We start from the raw sequence: 22,374 nt of genomic DNA, 5'->3' as shown, positions 1-22,374 counted from the left end.
GCGCTATGTGTATTTTTGGCATGGGCGCAGCCATAGTGGGTGTATCAGCCGACCCCCCCTCCGCACTCCCCCACCCCTCTCCCTACATTAGCACGCGCGCAGAATGAAAAACTGCTTTAGCCAATAGGCGTCTCGTACTGAGTGCGCGAATGCTTGCTAGTGCGCGAACCTTTGTTACAAGTGCGTGATAAACATGTTGCCCCAGGGTGGGGGAGAGCAGGGGGGTCGGCTGATACACCCACTATGGCTGCGCCCTGTGCCGTAAAATGTCTGCTGCCCTCAACGAACCCGAATCGGTCAATAAGGATTCTACTTGTCCATGCATTTAGCTCATGAAGCACAGCAGTGACAAAACTTTTTCACTGTCAGCTTTAACATATCAACTTAATGAGAGTAATGCTAACATGTGACCATGCATATCAACATGAGCTGCAGTAATCAAAGCTGTTTTCAATCAGTCTTATAACAGGGTTAAGTGACAATATCAAAACAAGTAAGGGGATGTGGTCTATAATATGTTAACGGTCATCTGTATAGTAATGCTACAACGAGTACCAGAGTATTTGCACAGACATGTTAGTCACTTGCAAACTTTTTAAAAGACTGACAGTATGGCATCAATGATGCAACAATCATCTACCATGCACTCATGCTTTATGTCATCTGGAGATGTCCTCGTAATGTCTTTGCATGCAATGGACTAACGAGCTCATCTCCTTGTTTTCAAATCTGAGCTACTTGCTGCAGTCAAATCAAAAGCCAAAACTACATAATACTGATGACAAACTTCTCAACCACACTGATGACTATGTGTCCACCAAACCACTGCCAGCTGCAGTTCAAAGATCCTGAAGACTAGCTCATGACTACTTGCTCAATGGCTGTCTGCGGCTCCTCTATACGTCTCTCCACATGGCCATTGCGCTGGTGGCCATACTCAAACTTGATGCGAAGTTCACCAATACGTGACTTGGGCAGTATGTCTGGGATCCATTCAATGATGAATGGGGTAGGCTCCTTCTGGTCAGCTGCTGTGTTTCCTGAATACAAAAATCAACGTTAGAATTAGCTACAAACTAATTGTCAAAGAATAGAAATACCTAAATCCTTTAATCTCTGTTGTGTCACCATGACCCTCCTGTTGGACTGAGACACAAAGGGTCTGCAGAACTGTAAAATTCGTCCAAATTTGAATGGATTATTGAATGCTGACAAAAACAAACAAAGGCTTGGAAGGTTTAGCTTCGTGCTTAGGGGTTAAAACTCTTTGAGGGCGTTGTGCTGACTTAAGACTTCTTTCATGCTTTGTCATCTCCTGGTAACTGCTTTAAGCTGAAAGCCAACTACAGACTGTCCTCATTGCCATCTATCTAAAACAGTTTTGGTGTATATTGCAACTGAAGAAGCACCAAAGCATATGATGCTAGATTTGCCAGTTTCTCGCAAACATGACTTCACTTCAACATATTGGCACAAACTCATGAAGGTCGTACAATTAAAACCATGGTTTAAACCACGGACAATTTGCTTGGAGCGCTAAAGTGTCGCATGGCCTATTTCGGAATGAAATCAGTCATTTTGTTGATGAAATGACCATTTCGTTATGAAATGATCATTTCATTGATGAAATGACTGATTTCGTAACGGAATAGGCCACGCAACACTTGGCACTCCCATACAAATTGTCCATGGTTAAACCATGGTTTCAATTGTACAACCTTTGTGAATTTGAGCCATTAAGTTTGGGACAGCCAGGTTAATATTATAGACGAATAAGAAATATAGCTCCTATACCTAGCCCTGGACTATTTTGCACTAACATGGGAAGTTGATGTGTATGGTATGGTTGAAAGATCAAGGTCATTCCTTCTATCATTTCTGTTTTTAACAGAAGATTTTTCTCTTATTTTTTTTCCTCTTCATTAATGATTCTCTAATGTGGAGGTTCTAGGATGGGGTGGAGGGACATACAAGGTGCAGCATAAGCATCTACAGAGGAAAGAAAGGAAGAAAAAAACAACACTCACCAACTTTGAGAAATGTTTTGAGCTCAAATGGCTTGATTGGAACCTGGCCTGCCACTCTCCTGTAGGCTTCTCCTACATGCTCCACATCAACCTTGGGGGACACATACTGTGAGAATGTGCCGTTCTTATTTTCCACAAAACTCCTTGTCAGCTCAAGGGGCATCTGTAGTAATGAAGTCATAAAAGCAGAGTCCCCAACATCATTTACCTACACAAACAGTATCATTACAATGTCAAATGTTCAATACTGCCGAAACATACTCTTTTTATGTTGTATAATGCCTTTATCTTGCCTCATTTTGATTATTGTAGTCTCATATGGTCTGGAACCAGTTTAACTAATTTGTGTCGTTTATTTGTTTTACAGAAAAAAGCAATTCAAATTTGTTAAAACGCCAACTCTCTTGACCACACCGCTCCACTTTTCAAAAAATTGAATACTCTCACTCTGTCTGACAGTGTCTTAGTCAAACTTGGTCTTTTTATGTATAAATACTCGAATGCAATTTTACCTGACATTTTTGATGGTTCTTTTACACTGAATTGTGCATTACATAACATTGAAATTCGAAATAAGGATAACATTGTGTTGCCATTTTGTCGCTTGAGCATAAAGCAAAACAATTCTATTTTATATAAAGGTGCTAAGTTTTGGAATGATTTAGATTCAATTTTTAAGAATGTATCCACTCAAAGTGCTTTTAAGTCTAGATATAAACAATATCTTTTAAATGCCTATTGAATTGTATCAGTCCATCTTTGTTAGTCTTGTTCTGTCTGTTTGTTTTATTTGTGTAATGTAGTAGCATATGTCTTTTACTCGTATTTCATCTTATTTGTCTATGTTATCTGTAACTGTCATTAAGTAATCTGAATGTAACTCTGAATCTGCATTTGCATGTATATTCTTATGTATCCAACTCTCGTAAAGGGAATCACTTGTCTCAAGCCTTTGGCTTTCTTTGTGGACTCCCCGACACATTTTACTCTGTATACATTTCCATTTTTTATGATTATCAATAAAGTGAATTGAATTGAAAAAGTTCACATGATATTGTGACTGGTATGGAAGTAAGACACAAATTACATACATGCCACCTCCATAATCTGCTAACAGTCTCTTTTCATGTTATCTTAAAGTGTACCTGTCCAATAGCCTGAGTATTTTCTCTCCTATATTTTGTAGAATATACTTGAGATGTTTCCTCTGCAAAATGTTAGATTTTTTTTGTCAGTTCAATTTCTATTTTTGGCGGTTTAAAATGTAAATTTTAAAAAGTGTACAAAAAACCCAACTTGAAGTAGACTAGTACATCACCAAATTCTTTCACTCGAACGATCATGCTACTGATATCTTAAAAAAAAAAAAATGTCTTAAACGATAGTGATATGCAATGTGTGCACGCAATCAGCTAACCGATCAACATGGAACCTTAATATCATTTGTAAAAAACATACACATACAAGTGTATGGCTAAACGCGCACACATCAGTACCAGTGCTTATGGAGCAGAACTTAAAAATGCACGTAGCACAAGTGTCAAATTGTTGTACAGATGATATCTGATTTATCAAAATATGTATACTTTCAGGGGCCATCACAGGTGAGCAATGGCTGGTTTTGTGTGTGTGTGTGTGTTATTTTTTTGTCTTCTAGCTGTACACAAATTTGATTTCCAGGGTATTGGTACAATTTAAAACATTTCCACATCATGAGATCTTCTTATACTGGTAAATGATTCAATGGAAAATGCTGGATTATGATTGTGTGAGCATAACATGATCTGTGAATTCTAAATAGATAAATCTAAATTTCTTCATGATCCTATATTGCATCGAATTGAGTAGCCTTCTTCTTCCCCCCCCCCCCCCCCCTTGGCCAGACAGTTACGGGAGTCAACTTACTTCAGGCGTGTCAAATATTTGTTTGACATGGATAATACTGGTTAGCTGCCATGTGTACTTGGTGAAGGTGCCAAGTGGTAAGGCATCTTTACGCACAAATGCCACTGTTGAGTTTGGGAGGCGCTTTTTGCGAGAGCCTGACGAGATGCGCTGCTGAAGCACATCAAAGAAAACTTGAGGAATGTGGAACACCAGAGGCTCAGGGCAACCTATAGCAGAATGTCAGAAAGAACAGAGAAAGCAAAATGATTTTGTCATCATGAGTAAGAGCCATGTTCTACAATGTGACCGTGCATCACAAAACCAACAAAAAGTTGCATGCAAAGTTTTCACTTGGGGACTCAAAATAGGTGATATGGGTCAACCCAACCTAGTCAATCTTTATTTTATTAAATTTTCTAGAAGAGCAAATCTTCTTCAACATTATTTGAAGTTTGGGATCTTAAAATGAATGGAAATTTCTTACTTTTTGTGAAATATTGTAATTCAGTATGTCTTAGAGGCCCTCCTAGAGGCCCCTTTTTCATTTCTTCAAAATGCTTTGCACACTCTCCACTTTTCACTCCAATGACTTTTGAAAGGATAATGCTACTACTTTGAAAGTTGTTATTCGTCATGAATAGAATGTGTTCATGGAGTCTGCTCAAGTTTCAGTTTTATCTGATAGTTCTTTCTTGGTTGTTCCTACAGTGTTTTACTTCCTATCTTTTATCCAATTTAATGCAATGAGCACAGCTTGGTAAGGTGAAGCACATGAATTATAGACCCTAAACTTCAGAGGCTCTTTTCTCAGTTAACACTTTTAAAACACATCATATACTTTCTTTCCATTATTTAGATAGGTTAGGAAGGCCAATTTGTATTGAGTTACACATAGTTTCAAAGTTTAGAGTCTACTCTTTCAGATTCTATCGTCAACTAAAAATCCATGCCTGGCAACTCTTTGGTGTTTTTGTGATGCAGGATCATACATACTATTTCATGGAACCTCTCTTTTCATGGTTATCCAATATTTGCAAACCATTTTATAAAAATTTATGATTGTGGGATGGATCCAAAAATCAGATTATCAAAATTGGTTTATAATATATCATTAATTTCCTTTTTTGGGCATAATTATGCACCATTAATCTAAAGCTGGATAGACCCAAGATGACAAACACAGTTGTATGCAAGCTTGTTTAAAATGATTTAACTTGAGAGCATGTAAGATGTTTTTGTTTTTTGTTTTTTTTGTTTCTTTATCATTATAACCAACATTACACATCTCCCACCCCTCATACAATACACTGTGCTCAATTAATTTCAGTCATGAGCAGCCCAAAGTACTATCACATATAGCAAGACCAAGCAAGGGCTAATAGTTAGTGTGCATTACATCACATCATCTTTGGTCAGTTAGTGTGCATTACATCACATCATCTTTGGTCTACTAGAAGCCCACATGATCTCATTTTTCTTCTTCTTTTTCTTGGATCATACCAAGGAGCTATTATAGCTCCTTGATAATACTGTCCAACACCACAATGCAGGGACCAACCGGACAGGGGGTGAGCCGATATTGACGGCACAGAGAGAGAGAGAGAGAGAGAGAGAGAGAGAGAAGTTGGAAGCTCATTGCTTTGCTCTTTAATACTTTGCTCTAGAATAGGCCACACCAAATAAGAGCAGCAAGCAACTCATTAAAAAGTACCCTTATAGTTCTGGTGGACATTTGACACTATTTAGGTGTATATGCTGATGGAAGAATTGCAAAAGTTCTAAACAGGCTGCTGGAAACTAAGGTACTTTTAGTTATCATGGCTCCATGTATCAAACAGCATTACAGAATATCTGGAGATAGAATCACATTCAATTGATTTCAGACAAACACATTTTCAAGCTGATGACATCAGAAAAGTGGAAAATATTTGTGGCTAAAGAAGTTTCAGAACCATGGAAAAGCAGAAGTACGGTAATCAAGGTCTTTAAACAGAAAATCATCTCCAAAGTTAATGCATCTCAGTATCTTTATAGCTAATGTTAAATCACATTGAATAATATGAATAGATGGGAACCTTCAAACTGGTAGTGCATAGTTTGGTTGATTCTCTCTGTAACACTTCCAAGCCAGCGGGTGAAGGAAACTGTTGGTCCAGCTACACGGTGTGGAGTAGATGAGATGCCATCCTTGCCAATAGACTGATCCATGGCCTGGGAAGAGAGCGATCCACCTCTCTTAGCTGGAGGTGTCTTTTTGACAGGGGAAGAGGTTCCATCCTGGAGGGTCAGGAGAGCACTGCTAGCCTGGGCTGTGGGACATAGGGGCCAATATTAAAAATCATGTTTACATGGCAAAAATGGTTGTGTTAGAGTAATAGAGAAAAAAAAATCCAATAGGCAGCATACTAACATGGGCTTTGTGATACAAAGAAAGAATTTGAAACTCACATCCACAAATGGTACAGCTTGATTTGAAATACATGTGAAGAGGCCCTCCTGAACTAAGGATATTATCTGGGTTGAAAAGAAAGTTATCTGCTGTGCCCTTCTTTGTCATTATGGCTTGTGACAGCTCAAAACAAAATAATTTCAAGTGGTCATGAGAAAACAGGAGACCCAGTGAGTGTATCACTCATCTAAGTATCGCAAATTCAATTCCATGGCACTCTTGCATTCTTCTACCTAAGAAGTAGATAGCAAACTTAGGGGGCCTTTGGGGACCTGGGGAGGGGTGTGGGCATGATGTTAATTTGTGTACAATATTTTATCACTATATATTCTGTTTGCATTTGTTACACATTCTATCACACTGAACAGGATACCTGCCAAGTTTGTAGAAATTTGACCAAGCGTTTTAAAGAAGAGGACCAAAATGTGAAAACTGGCCCCCAACTTGGTCCCAGCAGCAAAGGGCCATCTGTGGATCCTGCTACTAACATATTCAGAGTAGACTGCACCTTCAACAATGCATGCATTCATAGCATTGACACTATATCATTTCTGGCTCTAGAGAAAGGGATTCCAAATCCAAGATTCTACAATTTTGCTTTGGAGTGTCCTAGGGTCTCCCATGAGAGCATGGTGCCTGTTTCAGTAAATATCAGGCCCCAAGTTCAGGGAAAATTGACTGCATTTTTAAGAAGATGTGAGTGTAAAAATTGGTTTCTAATATGATACTCACCCCAAGGGGGCCAACCTGGATCTGCCATAAACAAGCTGGAGAGTATGCTCACTAATTATATTAGTCAAAGCATTTCTGGTTTTATAGAACAAGACTTTCATTTAACAAGATGCTCTCATTTTGGAGGCTCCGAGGGGGCCCCAAGGGGGGCATAGTGCTCATATGTACAAATATACATTCTATCAACCCCCGAGGAGGCACCCCTGGATCTGCTATGAACAAACCTGAAACTGCAGTCACCAAGATGCATTTATTTAAAGCAGTAACATAGCTCTATTACTTCTGGTTCCAGAGAAGCAGATGTTCAAAGATTGTCTAATTTGGGGACTTGGGGGGGGGGGGGGGGGGGGGGGTGGTTGTGCACATTTGAAAAAAAAAAATGAGATTCTGTCAATCTAGGGATGCTACCTGCCAAGTTTGGTAAAAATCTGTCACAGGTTTTTAAGAAGTTGAAAATGCAAAAAGTTTACGCACTATGCACGCCAGACCATGATCGCAATAGCTCACTTGAGCCTTTGAACATACATCTTTTATAAGCTTTATCTTTATTTCTCAGTGGGGAATGGGGAGTGGTAAATGTAGGTTACGACTCATACTCCTTTCAATTTCCTAAATGTTGCATGGATTAGCAAGCAGCACTGACTGAAGAAATGCAATATCAAATCCAAAGAAGAGAGGAATTAAAGCTGGGGTACTGTGTACACTGTAGTCTTTCATTATTTGCCTATTTACGAGGTTCACTGCTACTTCAGAGCAATCCATCCATGATATTTTGTGCCCGACACTTACACGTATGTCCAAGTCAAAAGCTGCATTGAACTATGACAGCTATGTGGATACTGAAGTTTTGTTTAATTTTAAAGTAACACTATTCAAAAATACTTCATTCCTTCTTCACAATTTTTGTTCACGCATGAAGTGTTGCATTACACTATCAGAACTAGAAATGTCGCTACATTAAGGCGACTGGTATGCCTCTGCCATAATGCATGATTCTCCTAATTGGTCTATAGTACATGTGGACAATGTGTGATTACCTACATTTTCACAAAATTGGCAAAATATTAAAATGGCAAGTTTGTCACAAATGTGTTGAATGTTCACCTTCCTTGACCTATGTTTAATTGGATGAATATGAGAGCATGTATTATGGGATTTAAGGACTTTAACTTGACTTTGACCCATTCATAAGTTTATGCATTGAGTAATTTTCAAGGTATGGAGAAAAAGTGCAATTTCTGTATTGAAAAGTATATTGTTACCATTTTCATTTGGTCTTTGACCCTAAAATTCATAGGATAATCACTGTCAGGCAGAACATGCATAAATATGTAGTAAGTTTCAAGATGACTTGAGCCACTTCCGAGATATGGAGGAAAAAGTTAGTTCAGCACTTTCCCTTTATCTTTGACCTTTTGACCTTTGAGGCAAAAAAAGAAGAAGAAGAAGAAAAAAAAAAAAGTTTCCAGAGAATCTCTATTAGGTTATACATGCAAACACCAAATGTAAAAAAAAAAAATCCTGCTGGCATTGCATAAATATGAGGGAAATAGTAAAATTTTGAAGTGTTGCCCTTGACCTTTGACCCCTGACCTTCGACTCCATGAACCCTAAATTCTCTAGATAATCACTGCCAGTCAGTACATGTATATCAATACTATGTTCCATGAAGATACCTTGAACAATTTCCAAGGTACGGAGAAAAATGTGAAGTCTTGACATTTTTACATGACCTTTTGACCTTTGACCTCATGACCCCAAACTTTCACCAGAGAATCTTAATTGGGTAATACATGTATACACTAAGTTTCAAAAAAATATCTTCAGGTATTGCATAGATATGGTGGAAATAGTGAAATTTTACGTATTTGACCCTGACCTTTTGACCTTTGACCTTGAGCATGTGCACCCAAAAGTTGATAGGCACAACTTCACCCCCTAATACACATACATGCCAAGTTTCATTAGGATACCTCAAAAGGTTTTTTAGTTACGCTGTTCACAAAATTCATTACGGACGGACGGACGGAAGGACGGACGGACAACCCGAAATATAATGCCTCCGGCACCACTTCGTGGCGGAGGCATAAAAACTGCAGACTTAAAGGGGCATGCCAGAAAATTGTCATAATTTCACATCATGTCGTACATAAATCAACAGCTTCATGTATAGATTTGTGGAATTTATTGTGGTCCTTAAGCAGAGAAACCAGCACTTTGAAAAATCTTAAACAAATTACACTGAACAATATTGATGACATAGAGGCTCACATATTTCAGAAATGCAGTACATTTGTAAGTGTAATCCCAATTCCAACACTGCTTGCTTAATAAGTTCATCTGTGTAAAACCTAAGCATGCCACCTTCTTTTGTTCTGCTTCCTTGAGCCCTTAACTCATGCATTCTTATGGTAAGGCTGCCATGTCATCATCCTTATTCATTGCAATTTGTTATAAATTTGTTTGAAAGCATTCTTATTCCTCATCCCTTTCAGTATAAATTCTGAAACTCTGTATTCAGTGCAAGTAATTTATAGTTGTTCAAATGTGAAAGTCAGAAAATCGTTCGAAGTCTCCTTTCACTTGAGCTCCGAAAATATAATTAGGTGCTAGTTAAGAAATACTTGGCAGAAGTATTGTACACATACAATGAGCTTTTGTCTCCATACTCCTTTTTCCCCCCTCCTTCATGTATTTTGCCAGGAAATGAATTGGATCAATAAGCCTACCCTGGGAAGGATGAACTTACCTAACGTGTCATCTTTCCTCCTCTTTTTGCTTGGTGAAGGTGATGAGAGAGGGACTACTTCCTGAGTGGAACCAGACATCTGTCCATCTATGATGGTGATCTGAACTGCTGGCTGGGCTTGAGGAACTGAATCTATAAAACAAGCACAAAAGTTATTACTTCAATTCAACTTTGGCTACGACTTTAGCATGCAGCAAAATCAGGCGATAACAAAGAAATATGCCTGCACTGTGAAGAAGCTTAATGATATTAGTGACTTGGGATGACTTTAAGCCTTACTGCTCAAATGAGTGGGACATTCAGTCCTGAATTTTCAGTCCATACCATTTATCATGAAAATCAAAACTTTAATGTTGCTGATCATGGTTTGGTAGCTCTTGATCTCTCAAGTATCATGATTCATTGTACTGCATGCTTTCCCAATTGCCCAATCAGGGGCTCGTTTCATAAAACTTGTCATCAGTGACAAGTTGTCATAGATGTGACAAGCTACTGAAATCCTTGCATCTGATTGGCTGAGAGCCACTGATGTCACTGATGACAAGTTTTATGAAACGGGCCCTAGATATGAGGGAAAACCATGTCGGTAATATCATAGAGTACCATCACACTGAACGTACCAAATCATCACTGAACATTTGTGAACTGACGGAGAACATATGGTATTCGGGTTAGGGAGAAAGGTTTGCGGTGACACCATGTGTATGTAGTCCTTTACTGGATCGTTGTTTGGCAGAAGAAGAGCCTAGAAAGAGGAGAATTAAAGAGGGAAGCGACATATGGGGGTTGTAAGGAGGGCAAAAATTTCTTCTTTTTCATTTTATTTTTCTTCCTTCCATATAATCCAACAGTCCTTTGTATTAATTTTAAGTTTTCTTCACAGGTTATTTCTCTTGCCTTCTCCCCTCAGGACTATGCTTTAACCTTATTTTAATCTCTCATTTTGCATTGCTCCCACAGGAACCTTTTCAGGATGTAACTGTCAATTTTTCTTCTCCATTTTTGTTCTCTCCTCTGCAGCATTTAATTCTAGGATCCACCCAAGGCCCCTTTCCTTTACTTCTTGAATTTCATTTTCTTCTTCTTCTTCTTTTCTTGTTTTCTCTCCCCCTCTTTCTCTCTCTCTCTCTCTCCCTTCCCTCAACATAGTCTCATCTCTCCTCGACTTACCTTTCCTTCGTGGGATTACTCATCCTTCCTCCATTGATTCCGCATTCCATAGTCCACATTGTTTGCTGACTTCGTTCTTCTCTTGTTTTCATGAATTTTCACTTCTCTCTCCTATCTCCATGATTTTCCAACATTCAACTCCTCCCTCTTCCTCTTCCCTTCTATTTCATCTTTCTCCTCCTAACGATGTCCGAGCATCTTACTTGATTCTCACTCTATTCTTCCTCACCACTCTCTCTGTTCCTTTCTCTACCATCTCCACTATAGTGCAACTTCAACTTCTAGCTCATTACTGTCCCCCACTCTTCACTTTTTGCCCTCCTTACAACCCCCATATGTCGCTTCCCTCTTCAATTCTCCTCTTTCTAGGCTCTTCTTCTGCCAAACAATGATCCGGTTAAGGACTACATGTACACATGGTGTCACCGCAAATCTTTCTCCCTCATTTACTTAACCATGCAAACCTTCAAACAACACAATACTTGGGTTAATCAAACATGTTTATATCGTGCTCAACAACTGACACAACACATTATAATGTTTTAACAGCCATTAAAAGGGTAGTTCACATCTCTGTAGGTGTTGCCATGAAACCTTGTCAATCCCATCAAGGGGGCAAGTATAGTCACTTTGTCAAACTGGTTTTAAAAGTAGGCACATTACATTGGAAACTTGGAGCGGGGGCAGTTTTGAAAGCTGGGGGCATGATGTCCATTTGCATATTCCATCACACTGGTAAAAATACCTGCCAAGTACATTGTACTTCAACTAGAAGGTTGTACTACTCAGTTTGGAAGAAAAAGAAAGACTTAAAGCTCTAAGGACAATTTAAGTCTGCATACGGATCCCCCCGGGGGGGGGGGGGGGGGGGGTAGCCCTGGATGTGCAATGAAAAACTTGGAACTAAAGTCATCAATGTACATGTACAAATTCATGGTATTAACTTTGCTTTATCACTTCTGGTTCTAGAGAAGATTTGTAAATATTTGTAGGGTGGAAGGGGGGGGGGGGGGGGGGGGAATTGGGCCCCCTTGGGGGCCCAGAGGGAGAGCATGGTGCCCAGTTGAACAATTTGAGATGTTCACCCCCTGGCATGCTACCTGTCAAGTTTGGTGAACATTCATCAAGGGGTTTCAAAGAAGAATATGAACATAGACAATTTAAGTCCCCATTTGGACCCATCCCACCCTAACAATCCCCTTGGTCCCAAGGGGGGAGGGGGTCACCCCTGCATCTGCCATAAACAAACTTGAAACAATAGACATCAATATACTGACTCATGGTATTAACTGAGCTCAATCACGTCTGGTTCTAGAGAAAATCTTTAAAGATCCCTGACTGGGGTGGGTTGGGGCCCCATGGGGGCCCCCAGGTGGGGCATGGTACCCATTAGAACATACTAAGATCCTATCCCCCTAGGGATGCTATCTGCTAAATTTGGTGAATATCGGTCATGGGGTTTTCAAGATAAACATGTACAATTTAGGCCCTAAATTGTGGGGGGGGGGGGGGCACCCCTGATTCCACCATGAACAAACTTGAAACTATAGTCATCAATGTACTACTTAACTCATAGGATTAACTGAACTCTATCACTTTTGGTTCTAGAGAAGGAGATTTTGTAAGATTCCTTATTTTTTTAATTTTTTTAATTAATTAATTAATTAATTAATTTATTTATTTATTTTTATTTTTTTTTTTTGGGGGGGGGGGGGGTTGGGGGCCCCCTGGGGGCCTCCAGGTGGGGCATGGTGCCCATTTGAACAAATCGAGATCTTATCCCCTAGGGATGCTACCTGCCAAGTATGGTGAAAATTGGTTATGGGGTTCTCAAGAAGAAGATAAAAATGTATAAAGTTTACGCACGATGGACGACGCATGACGGACGGCGGACAACGCACACCGGACGCCAGACAAAGAGCGATCGCAATAGAAAGACAGAGGAAAACGTCATGCGCATGGCAGATTGTCGTTAGCACACTTCCGTGCGCATGGCAGATTGTTGTTAGCGCACTTCCGTGCGCATGACAGAATGTTGTTAACCCTATGCGCACTCCCACACCCTAACGACAATCTGCCATGCGCACTCCCACACTCTAACGACAATCTGCCATGCGCACTCCCACACTGTAACGACAATCTGCCATGCGCACGACGAAAAGAGCTATCTTACCTTGCCCTGCATTGTCCAAGTTGATAAAATATGCAAATTCTTTGGCCAAACTCTCATCACTTGCAAATGCACAAATGCAGGCATAGAAGTGAACACATCTCTTCTTGTTTTCCTCTGCCAGATGCTTGAAATTTCTGAACTGTCTGCAGGTGCAATGAAACTTTCGTTCCACAGTGCCTTTCTTCTTTGAAGTTTCTGAGAAGGAGAAATGGAGGAAACCCAGCTGATGCTTGGCCTGGGCCTTGCATTTAACCACCATGATATTCTTTGAGACACGCTGCACCAGTGGACCTGTGGTTTCTGTAGCAAGGAGCCAGATAGCTTGCTTCATCTCATTGGACACTGGTAGACTGTTTAACACTGAGTTCTTGAGGGTGAGGGGCTGGGCTTCAGCGGTGCATTTATGTGCAAGCTGGATGTGTTGGCAGATGTTGCTCCCATCCACACTCACCCCTTTCTGACAGGATTCCACATAGCAGTGTGAAGCCTGGGTTAGTGTAACTGGTTCTGGGTCTGGCCCTGCTATGGTAATCTCACTGCTCAGCAAAAGTTCGACAAAGCCCCGGTAGTCAGGGCCACGATCTCTCACAGGAACGGAGTAAATCATTGCTGAAGAGCCTGTGATGATGCGGATTGCTTCAACACTGTTGCTACTCTTTCGTCCTTTGCCTCTTAGAACCATGTTACAGTCTTTATTCTTGCAGCTGAGACCTCGAATTCCATTATACACTCCACAGCGCGGACATTTTCTGACACCACGTAAAGTCGGTCTGCCCAGGTCTTTGAAGAGAGTCTTGGGGTCTGGAGCAGAGGGAGCCAGCTTTATCATGTTGTTCATGATGCTAAATCTTGCCTCTCTGCCACACAAAGAAAAAAAAAATAGAGAGAAAGCAATGATCAAGAAATTAGTCACAGGGCCCCGTTTTATCAAAAGATAAAATTGATTCTACATTTCCTTACCACACAGGCTGCCATAGACTTACAGTTGAAATCAACTGTATAATCAATTTTAACTCTTCATAAAACAGGGCCAAGTAATAACAATGACAACAAAATAATAACTTCAGAAGCACTCTGAGAGCGCAGACCTCCGCCAAGCAGCTCATTTCCACCCATATGCATGTATGCTGAAAATCACCAGATTTCCAAATATTTTGGAAGCCTTTTGTTACCTCATCAACTTCCAGCTGTGTGGCGCACCTCATCGTAGCAGAAACTAGAGCATGCACTTGAGTGTGTGTATGCAAATCTAAGAAACATGTGCAGCTTGAACTCCCAATTTTCATTGGCCCTACCTGCCCAAAATACCCCAAAAATCCTTCATTTCTAAAATCCATAAAAATTCCTTGATCAATACCATCATCTGTTTCTTGTGTCATTCTCAACCTTTTCTGTAAGTTTCATCCAAATCCATTTACAACTTTTTGAGTTATTTTGCACACACAAACAAACAAACAAACCAACGCTGATGAAAACATAACCTCTTCCCTTGGCGGAGGTAATAATAATATTACCATGATAATAATAAGTACAGCATTTGTAATGCGCCATTGATCTAGTGGCCTATTCTGAGGTGCAGAGGGACATACAAAGAGAATACACTGTAGTATAATATTTGGACCTACTGCTCATCAACCACTTTTTGATTGAATATCTTGTATCTTCAAAAATATCCTTTAGTTTCACCAAAATTTCATTTTACTCAAGGCAGAAAATACCGCAGATTCACATCATGGGCTCAGATTGTTGACTCGTACCGTACGCACAATTCTCGGCGACAAACGCAAGTGACATTTTTTACTGTAAACCGGCGCAAGCTCATCATTTCAATCGACTGCCCGTTCTTCCATTGAAAAAGCATGTAAATCCAGTGAATGGCAAATACATGTTAACAATAATTACGTATTACTAATGAGGATTTTCTTCAATTCTTTTTACTTGGACTGTTTCCTCAGATCATTTACCTGTATCCCCCTAATTACTCTAAATTTGTATCATGTTCGAATGTTTCAGCGTTTTGCGCCCCGTCCCAAGTGTACTTTTGAGTTAATACGCGAGAAAGCGATTGCGCGAGGGTGGTCAATCTAAAAATAGGTGGTCTGATGAGTAGTACACTTACTATACATTGTAATATGAAACTTGAAGAACAAGGAAGATATAGAGATATACCCAGTAAGCAATTCAACATACATATTCAACCAAAACAAGATGCAAACATATATGACTTCAGATGCTTTTAAAATGTTTTAATGGTTTCTGCTGATCGGATCCTCAGTGGAATTGGAAGAACATTCCAAAGGGATGTGGCTGCAGAAATAAAAGCTTTTTCGCCATGAATCGAGATCAGTCCGGGAAACCCACTCATGAGGGGCGCTCCTGCTCATAAGGATACCCCTGGCCTCATGAGTACCCCCGCCATGGCCATGAGGCCCCCGGTTCACTTCTCATCCATCTCACATCTGACATTCGATATAGGTGCAACTTCGCAAGGCAATTTTTTTGTCAAACACACATGTCCACTCACCATGATGAGAAGAAGAATTTAAAGTTCAATCTGTTTTTTTTTGACAAAATCAAGTTTTAATCAAATGATGTGCTGTGACCCACCAAATCATGGGCGCCAGCTGGTTTGCTCAATGCAGGGCTGCCGCACACATCAGCCTGATCCGACTCAAAATTTTTCGTGCTTTTCTTGCGACTCTTACCTCTCCACGCACGAATCAGCTCCATGAAGCTGAAGTCTGACATCATAAATATAAAGATTCGTAATAAGAAATATAAAACCAGAACTAACCCTAATCTTGTGCATATATTCCAAATTACTATCCCACACTGACAGAGTAGGTGGGGACTCGAATTTGTCAGCAAACTAATCACTTTGTCGGTATTACGGGTTCATTTCCTTTGTGAATTCCACTGCCATGTCCACTAGCCTTTGGGCGCCTTTGTTAGCGTCCCAATGCATCCAGTGCAGACAAGCCATGTGATAAAATGCCATACATGTATATGTATGTAGAGAATATTGTCTTCTTTTTTTTTTTATCATGGAGAGTGGACATGTTTATGTAACAAAAAAATCACTGTGTGAAGTTGCGCCAATTTAAATGTCAGATGTGAGGTGGATGAGGAGTGAACCGAGGGCCTCATGAGCAGCTCACCCCAGGGGCCTCATGAGCATGGCCGCGGTGCTCACGAGGCAGGGAGATCCTTTTGTAGGCAAGGAGCGGGAGCACCCCTCATGAGAGCAGGTTACTATATTACATTTAAAGCAGAGATTTCTGCCAGGGACATATTCCGGAACAAGGTTTTGCAAATATTTTGGAGCTGAAGAAGGTAGATCCTGCTGCTTTCCTTTCAATATAAACTGATTGGACCATCAATCAGGCATCATCTAAAATAACTCACTGTCAGTGTCACACAACACAGCACATCCCATCAAAGTTCAGCTTGTCAATACAACTTATATGATCGAGGGTACCACCTATCGTCACCCTATGGATCTGCAGCTTATTTATTCCAAAAGTATAAAACAAATTCTCCTTTAGAAGTTTTGCCTCAAATATGCCCTAAATACTGCAATTTTGAATATCGTGATCGTCCTGTTGATCCTGAATCTCCGTAGTGAAATAACATCATTTTAGTGCGTGAGCTGTAGGTATGTCTTGGGTAAGGGGTCGCTGGTGTGATTATAATACAAATGAATTTCAGATACAGCACAGTCATGTTCGCAATTTACTAAGCGGATGTGTAAGTGAAGTGTGTTCACTTTAGTTTGTTAGTCTGTTTATGAGTTTGTTTTTCATGTCTTCGTTATTATCATTTTCATTGCTTATGGCCCTTCATCCCACATGTACTTTATCATTCTATACACTAACAGTGATACGCATGGTGCTGATGTTAAAGTGAAAACATAGTTCTGGTAAGGGTCTGAGAACCTGTCTGGCACCATTTAATTTCATATTTACTTGCAATATATCAAAAGAGTCTACCAAGAAACTTGCCTGGCTGACACGATTTGGTGGGATAATGAGTTGTTTTGGAGTATTTTGAGATCAAAAGTGTGGTCGATATACCGACTTCTAATTCTAGAACGATCCAGACTTACAGTGTACTCGGTCTCAGAGAAAACTCAGCCTAGCTAAATGCCCCTATTTCAGACAATTTACACGCAGTTTGTGACTGCCATATTCTATGTAGGTGCTCGATAGGCGCACATTAATTTTGCATGTGCAGCAAAGAGGTTCTTTGATGCACGCGTTGTATCAACTCGGCACATAACTGCGACCAGCCAGAACGCGAAGTGCTCCCATAGTAGGCCCTACAGGTTACACTGTATAATCCAGAGGGACAACTCGGCCCTGCCGTCAAAGCGAGGCCAAGTCGTCCCCGAATCTGAGTGAGCCTGACCCCCATCGGGTAAATTAAGTTATGAGATTGCGACTCCGGCTAACCTTTTTGGCTAATAATATTTCGCATTTTCGTCGTTACCCAACGAATATCTTTTTATTACAGCGTAACCGTGATTCCACACATTTCTTAGGCATACGTACACACTACAGTTGGGAGCGAAATTTGACAATTTTTGCAGGCGTACCAGAACTAGATGTCTATGTTTTGGCTTTAAGGTAACCTGCTGACCTGGTGCATGGTTGGTGCCTTACCAGTTGTTAATACTATAGCCCGACCAGACAGCGTCTGGGCTGTGTATACTATAGTTAGATTAACCTTACCATATTGCAACTAAATAAGCTACTTTAGGTTCAAACAAGGTCAAGATCCAGTTTACCATACCAATTACCGTTCCACTATCTAACCGTTACTGTGATTACAAAGATCTGTAGTGCATGTAACCGTTAGATGTATTATGTGGCCCAGTAAAGCCAGTTGTTGTGCCATCCATTTATTCATTATTGGCATTGATTGCGTTGACACAGCTGCACTGCCTGACATCAGACATTCCCCGTTTTATCACTGCACTGTTCTTGTTACCGAATTACCTTGGCTTTAAAAACTGGTCTAACGCGTTACGTCTAACATACACTCGACTCGATACACTCGACTCGATGCACTACCACTGCACGCACTGCACTGGACGTCCCATTTATGTTAGCACAATTCTGACTTTCCATAGACCAGGTCTAGATCCCACAATACCAAATGCGGCAAACGCTTGATTTCACTCACCGGTGGGGACATAAAGTATGTGATTGATCAGCTTTGCTTCAAGTTTCTCGGCATCTCGGTAGGAGAGCAGAAATTAACTTCTGTGTAAGCTGTGTATACATTAGTGCGTGCCTGGCAAACACTGGTTAGCTGGCCAGCGGTAGTGCAGTCCCATTTAGTTTGCGTGCATAACGTAATGGCAAGCCGTGCAAGCGCCCGCTACCTCTACAAGACGCCAATCCTGATTGGCCATTTACACGTCATGTGGCCAATACGCATTTCTGACGTAAAATTCTATTGGACATGTAAAACGGTCATCGGGGAGGGCGCTGACGAACATAAACAAAACTTACACGTGCGCCTATTCCATTACGTAATCGGCACCTGAGTTGCAGGAAGTCCAAGGACTTCATTAGAAAAATGATTACGCCCTACAATTCGTTTGAATCTGTCGTCAATATCCGTGCAATATATGCAGCGGAAAACTCATGCCAAAATTCAGTTGTCATGGTTTCAACACTGTTGCATTTGTGACTCTGGGCCCCGTCTAATAAAGACTTCAAATCAATCACAAGTCCCCAAATCAATCGCAACTTGCATTGCAGCTCACAAGAAACTTGTGATTGATTTCTATCACAAGTCTTTATAAGACAGGCCCCTGGTATTCGTATTTCATTAATTTAGAATAAGAAAATCATATAAAGGTGTCAAAGCAGAGGGAAATGTCTGCAGAAACAATTTTTTAATGTGACCTAATCGTGCCACTGAGAAATCGCGAGTTAAAACTAATCAATTCACTTCACCGATTTTCGCCCGGACATCTGTCTTTTTCGAGCCCTAAATCATTCCGTCACGCAAGGTTCAAAACCCTTTACGAGTGCTGCGGCACATTTAAGGCCGTCATTCATAAAGCACGTATTCCCGGGCGAGCAGATGTAATATCTGACCAGTCTTTCTTCGCATCGGCTTTCTCGGCTGAGCCATTGAAACGTCCAATTTTTACCTTATATTGCACGATAAAACTTTGAGTTCGATATCGAGAGTGAATTGAATGATGACAGTGACAATGACACTGATAGTGACAGTGGCAAAGTCAGGGCGGTAAGCAATCGCGTTAATCGTAGAAAATTTTTGGACGGTTCAAAAATTTTCTATTTTTAACACGATTCATTTTTTATCGTGATCATCGCATCAGATTGTCTTGGATTGTATCAAAACGCAGCAAATCCTAACTTATCGTGCTTCTTAATCGTGTTAATCGGGATGGACTTTTTTACTTTCCTTGTGCTTATTTTTTTTTTTGCACATATATTTTGCCCCTTATTTTACCTGCAAATCGTATATATTTTGTATTCCTCGAGGTTGAATAAGGAAGGGATGGGACAATGAAATATAAAATAACGACATCACTGAAACATCCACAAGAAGTAGAATGTTTCACATACCACACAAACGTGGGGCATGGTGCCCATTTGATGGGAATTTGATTCTTTCCCCCTAGGGATGTTACCTGCCAACTTTTGTAAAAATTCATAATGGCATTTTCAAGAAAAACATGAAAATGTACAATTTGGGCCCTATAAGGACCCCTCCCCACCCCCTCCCCTGGGTCCCAAGGGGGCACCCCTGATTCCGCCATGAACAAACTTGAAACTACAGTCATCAATGTACTAATTCATAGTATTAACTTAGCTCTTTCACTTCTGGTTCTGGAGAAGAATTTTTTTTTTAAAAGATTCCTTAATTTTGGGAGGTTTGGGCCCCTCTTGGGGCTCCCCAGGTGGGGTATGGTGCCCACTTGAACAAATTGAGATCCTATCTCCTTAGGGATGCTACCTGCCAAGTTTGGTGAAAATCGGTCAAGGGGTTCTCAAGAAGAAGATGAAAATGTAAAAGCTTACGCACGACGGACGACGCACGACGGACGACGCACGACGGACGACGGACGCCGGACGAAGAGCGATCGCAATAGCTCACTTGAGCCTTCAGCTCAGGTGAGCTAAAAATGCATACGATACATACTATGAGAATATAAAATCAGACACACAAGTAATACTATCAGTTCGGCCAACTTTCTTATATTTAGCGTATATAACACATATGTTATATCATATTTTCTTCATGTATTTCAAAGGAAGGTAAAAACATTTTGTCTAGATCTTTTTTTTTCTGGGAAAGAGGGGGCAATGTTCTGATCTTGTGTAATGTCTTTTATGGTATTTTTTTTTGGGGGGGGGGGAGGGGGAGGGGAGGGGAAGGGTGACCAGGTCGATTCAATAATTAGAATTTCTTCAGGTTAAATTAGAGGAGGGACTATCTGAGGTTGTGGCTAACCTATCCCAATAGGTGATGCTTTCTCTCTGATAACATCTTAATTATCATTCGCAATACTGCAAAGGTCACGTTGTCATCATTATCAACCTGTCAACCATTGCCATCATCAATGATTGTGGATAGTAGGCCTAATCACTCTGCAGAAGTTAAGAAAACGATGAAATCCATTGTCAGCCGGACTATAATTTCTCATTCGGGTCCAATCGCACCTCAAATGGGGGTCATCTTTTATCCCGATCGTGAAAAATATCGTATCTTATCTCAACAGCCCGCCTTGTTTCGCGGTATTCGTATTTGAACGTATCAGAACGTAGCTGCACGCACCAAGTCGGGGATACCGATCGTAATGATCGTGGTAGATCGGAACCAATCATGGACTCAATCGGGACAATCATATCGAATCGTATCTGAACGGGAGATCAGATCGTGACAGATCGTATTGCTTGAAACAGACCAATCGTGACCATATCGCATCTAAGCGAACCAACACGTATTGACTCGCATAACCTCGTATCCAAACGTGAAATTTCAAACGAGTTCAACGAATCTTCCACGATCAGTTACGAATGTCCAGTCGTGGCGTTCGCAATAGATCGCACGATAGTGGGAACCCCGCTTTATAGAAGCAAGGGTGAGGCGACGGAGTCCACTGTCTGTCTGTAGTGCGTCCGTGTTGATGTGTTTTGCTATGGTGCACCAAAAGGAATCATGTCTGGTTCTTCCTCGCTAATAATTTTGTGAAAAAAAAATAATCTTCAACTTATCATGTTGTTGCCTTTGATTTTGACATAAGAGTAACACATTTTGGGTGATTTTGTACCGAATTAATGATTTCACTCCAGTTAAATAGCTACCGTAAATGGCATACTCACGTAGATGTAAGAGTTCATACATAAGTGATAACGTACCAGACTAAGTTCGTATATTTAGACCTAAAGTAAAACATAAAAGAAATATTGACCTTGCACGTCTAACCATTGGCGTTAGATCTAGATCATGTGGGCATACGTGATTACGAGTAGCTAGGGTTCTGCAAAGTTGGCTTCTAGCGTTAGTTCTAGTTCAAGTAGAGCGCCTAGGCCTACAAGCCGTTTGAGAGGCGAGACTAATTAAAAAGATAACATAAGTATACTTACTAATAATTCTAGCACGATGGATTCAATAAGTAAAAATATAGGGAAATTGTACTTGATTCTGTGAAGAAGAGACTTCGCCTCTTATACTCAGATCATGCTGAATTCACGCTTTGAACCACGGCGCTGCGTAGCAATAGCGCATCAACGCACTGGGCTGATTCATTCCTTGCGTGACGTCATAATTTCGGTCCCCCAAATTTCACCGTCAGATCGGGTTCTGGCGGTCAGGAGAGGGTCTCAAGCCCCCATCGCTCCATCGTTTTAGAGATGTTTTCTAATTTTGAAACTTAATTGTGTGATTATTCATAGAGACTTAAGCTTTCTTTACTTAGTCCTGGTCCTTTGAACATACAGAAGAGTGAGCGAATCAAATTATGATTTCAATCACAACAAACAGATCGGCACAACGCATGGGGGTCAGGTAATAACCATAACAGTAATGTTCCATCCATGTTAAATCTTGAATCTTTTTTTTGCATACATGGTTTCAGTCGATGGTGTTTGGGTACTAATGTTACAGAGATGGTATTGCATATTGTAAAGAGCACCACTGG

At 40.6% G+C, this 22,374-nt stretch overlaps 1 protein-coding gene across 1 annotated transcript; it reads right to left on the bottom strand.

Annotated features, from left to right (window-relative positions):
- Positions 1–265: 265 nt before the first annotated feature.
- Positions 266–18,496, bottom strand: LOC139723276 (uncharacterized protein C2orf42-like). The gene is made up of 7 exons (XM_071634534.1): positions 18,372–18,496; positions 13,188–14,044; positions 9,845–9,976; positions 5,990–6,223; positions 3,933–4,141; positions 2,028–2,190; positions 266–1,040 (listed from the first exon to the last, which is right to left on the bottom strand). The coding sequence occupies exons 2-7, from the start codon at positions 14,023–14,025 to the stop codon at positions 856–858; spliced, it is 1,761 nt and encodes a 586-aa protein (XP_071490635.1). The 5' UTR covers positions 14,026–14,044; positions 18,372–18,496; the 3' UTR covers positions 266–855.
- Positions 18,497–22,374: the final 3,878 nt, after the last annotated feature.

Source organism: Diadema antillarum, unplaced genomic scaffold (assembly GCF_040938485.1).
Source record: "Diadema antillarum isolate AM-2024a unplaced genomic scaffold, OU_Dant_1.0 scf00000184, whole genome shotgun sequence".
Classification (NCBI taxonomy): domain Eukaryota; kingdom Metazoa; phylum Echinodermata; class Echinoidea; order Diadematoida; family Diadematidae; genus Diadema; species Diadema antillarum.
The sequence above is the reverse complement of the archived record's forward strand: the minus strand, read 5'-3'. Positions and strand labels throughout refer to the sequence as shown.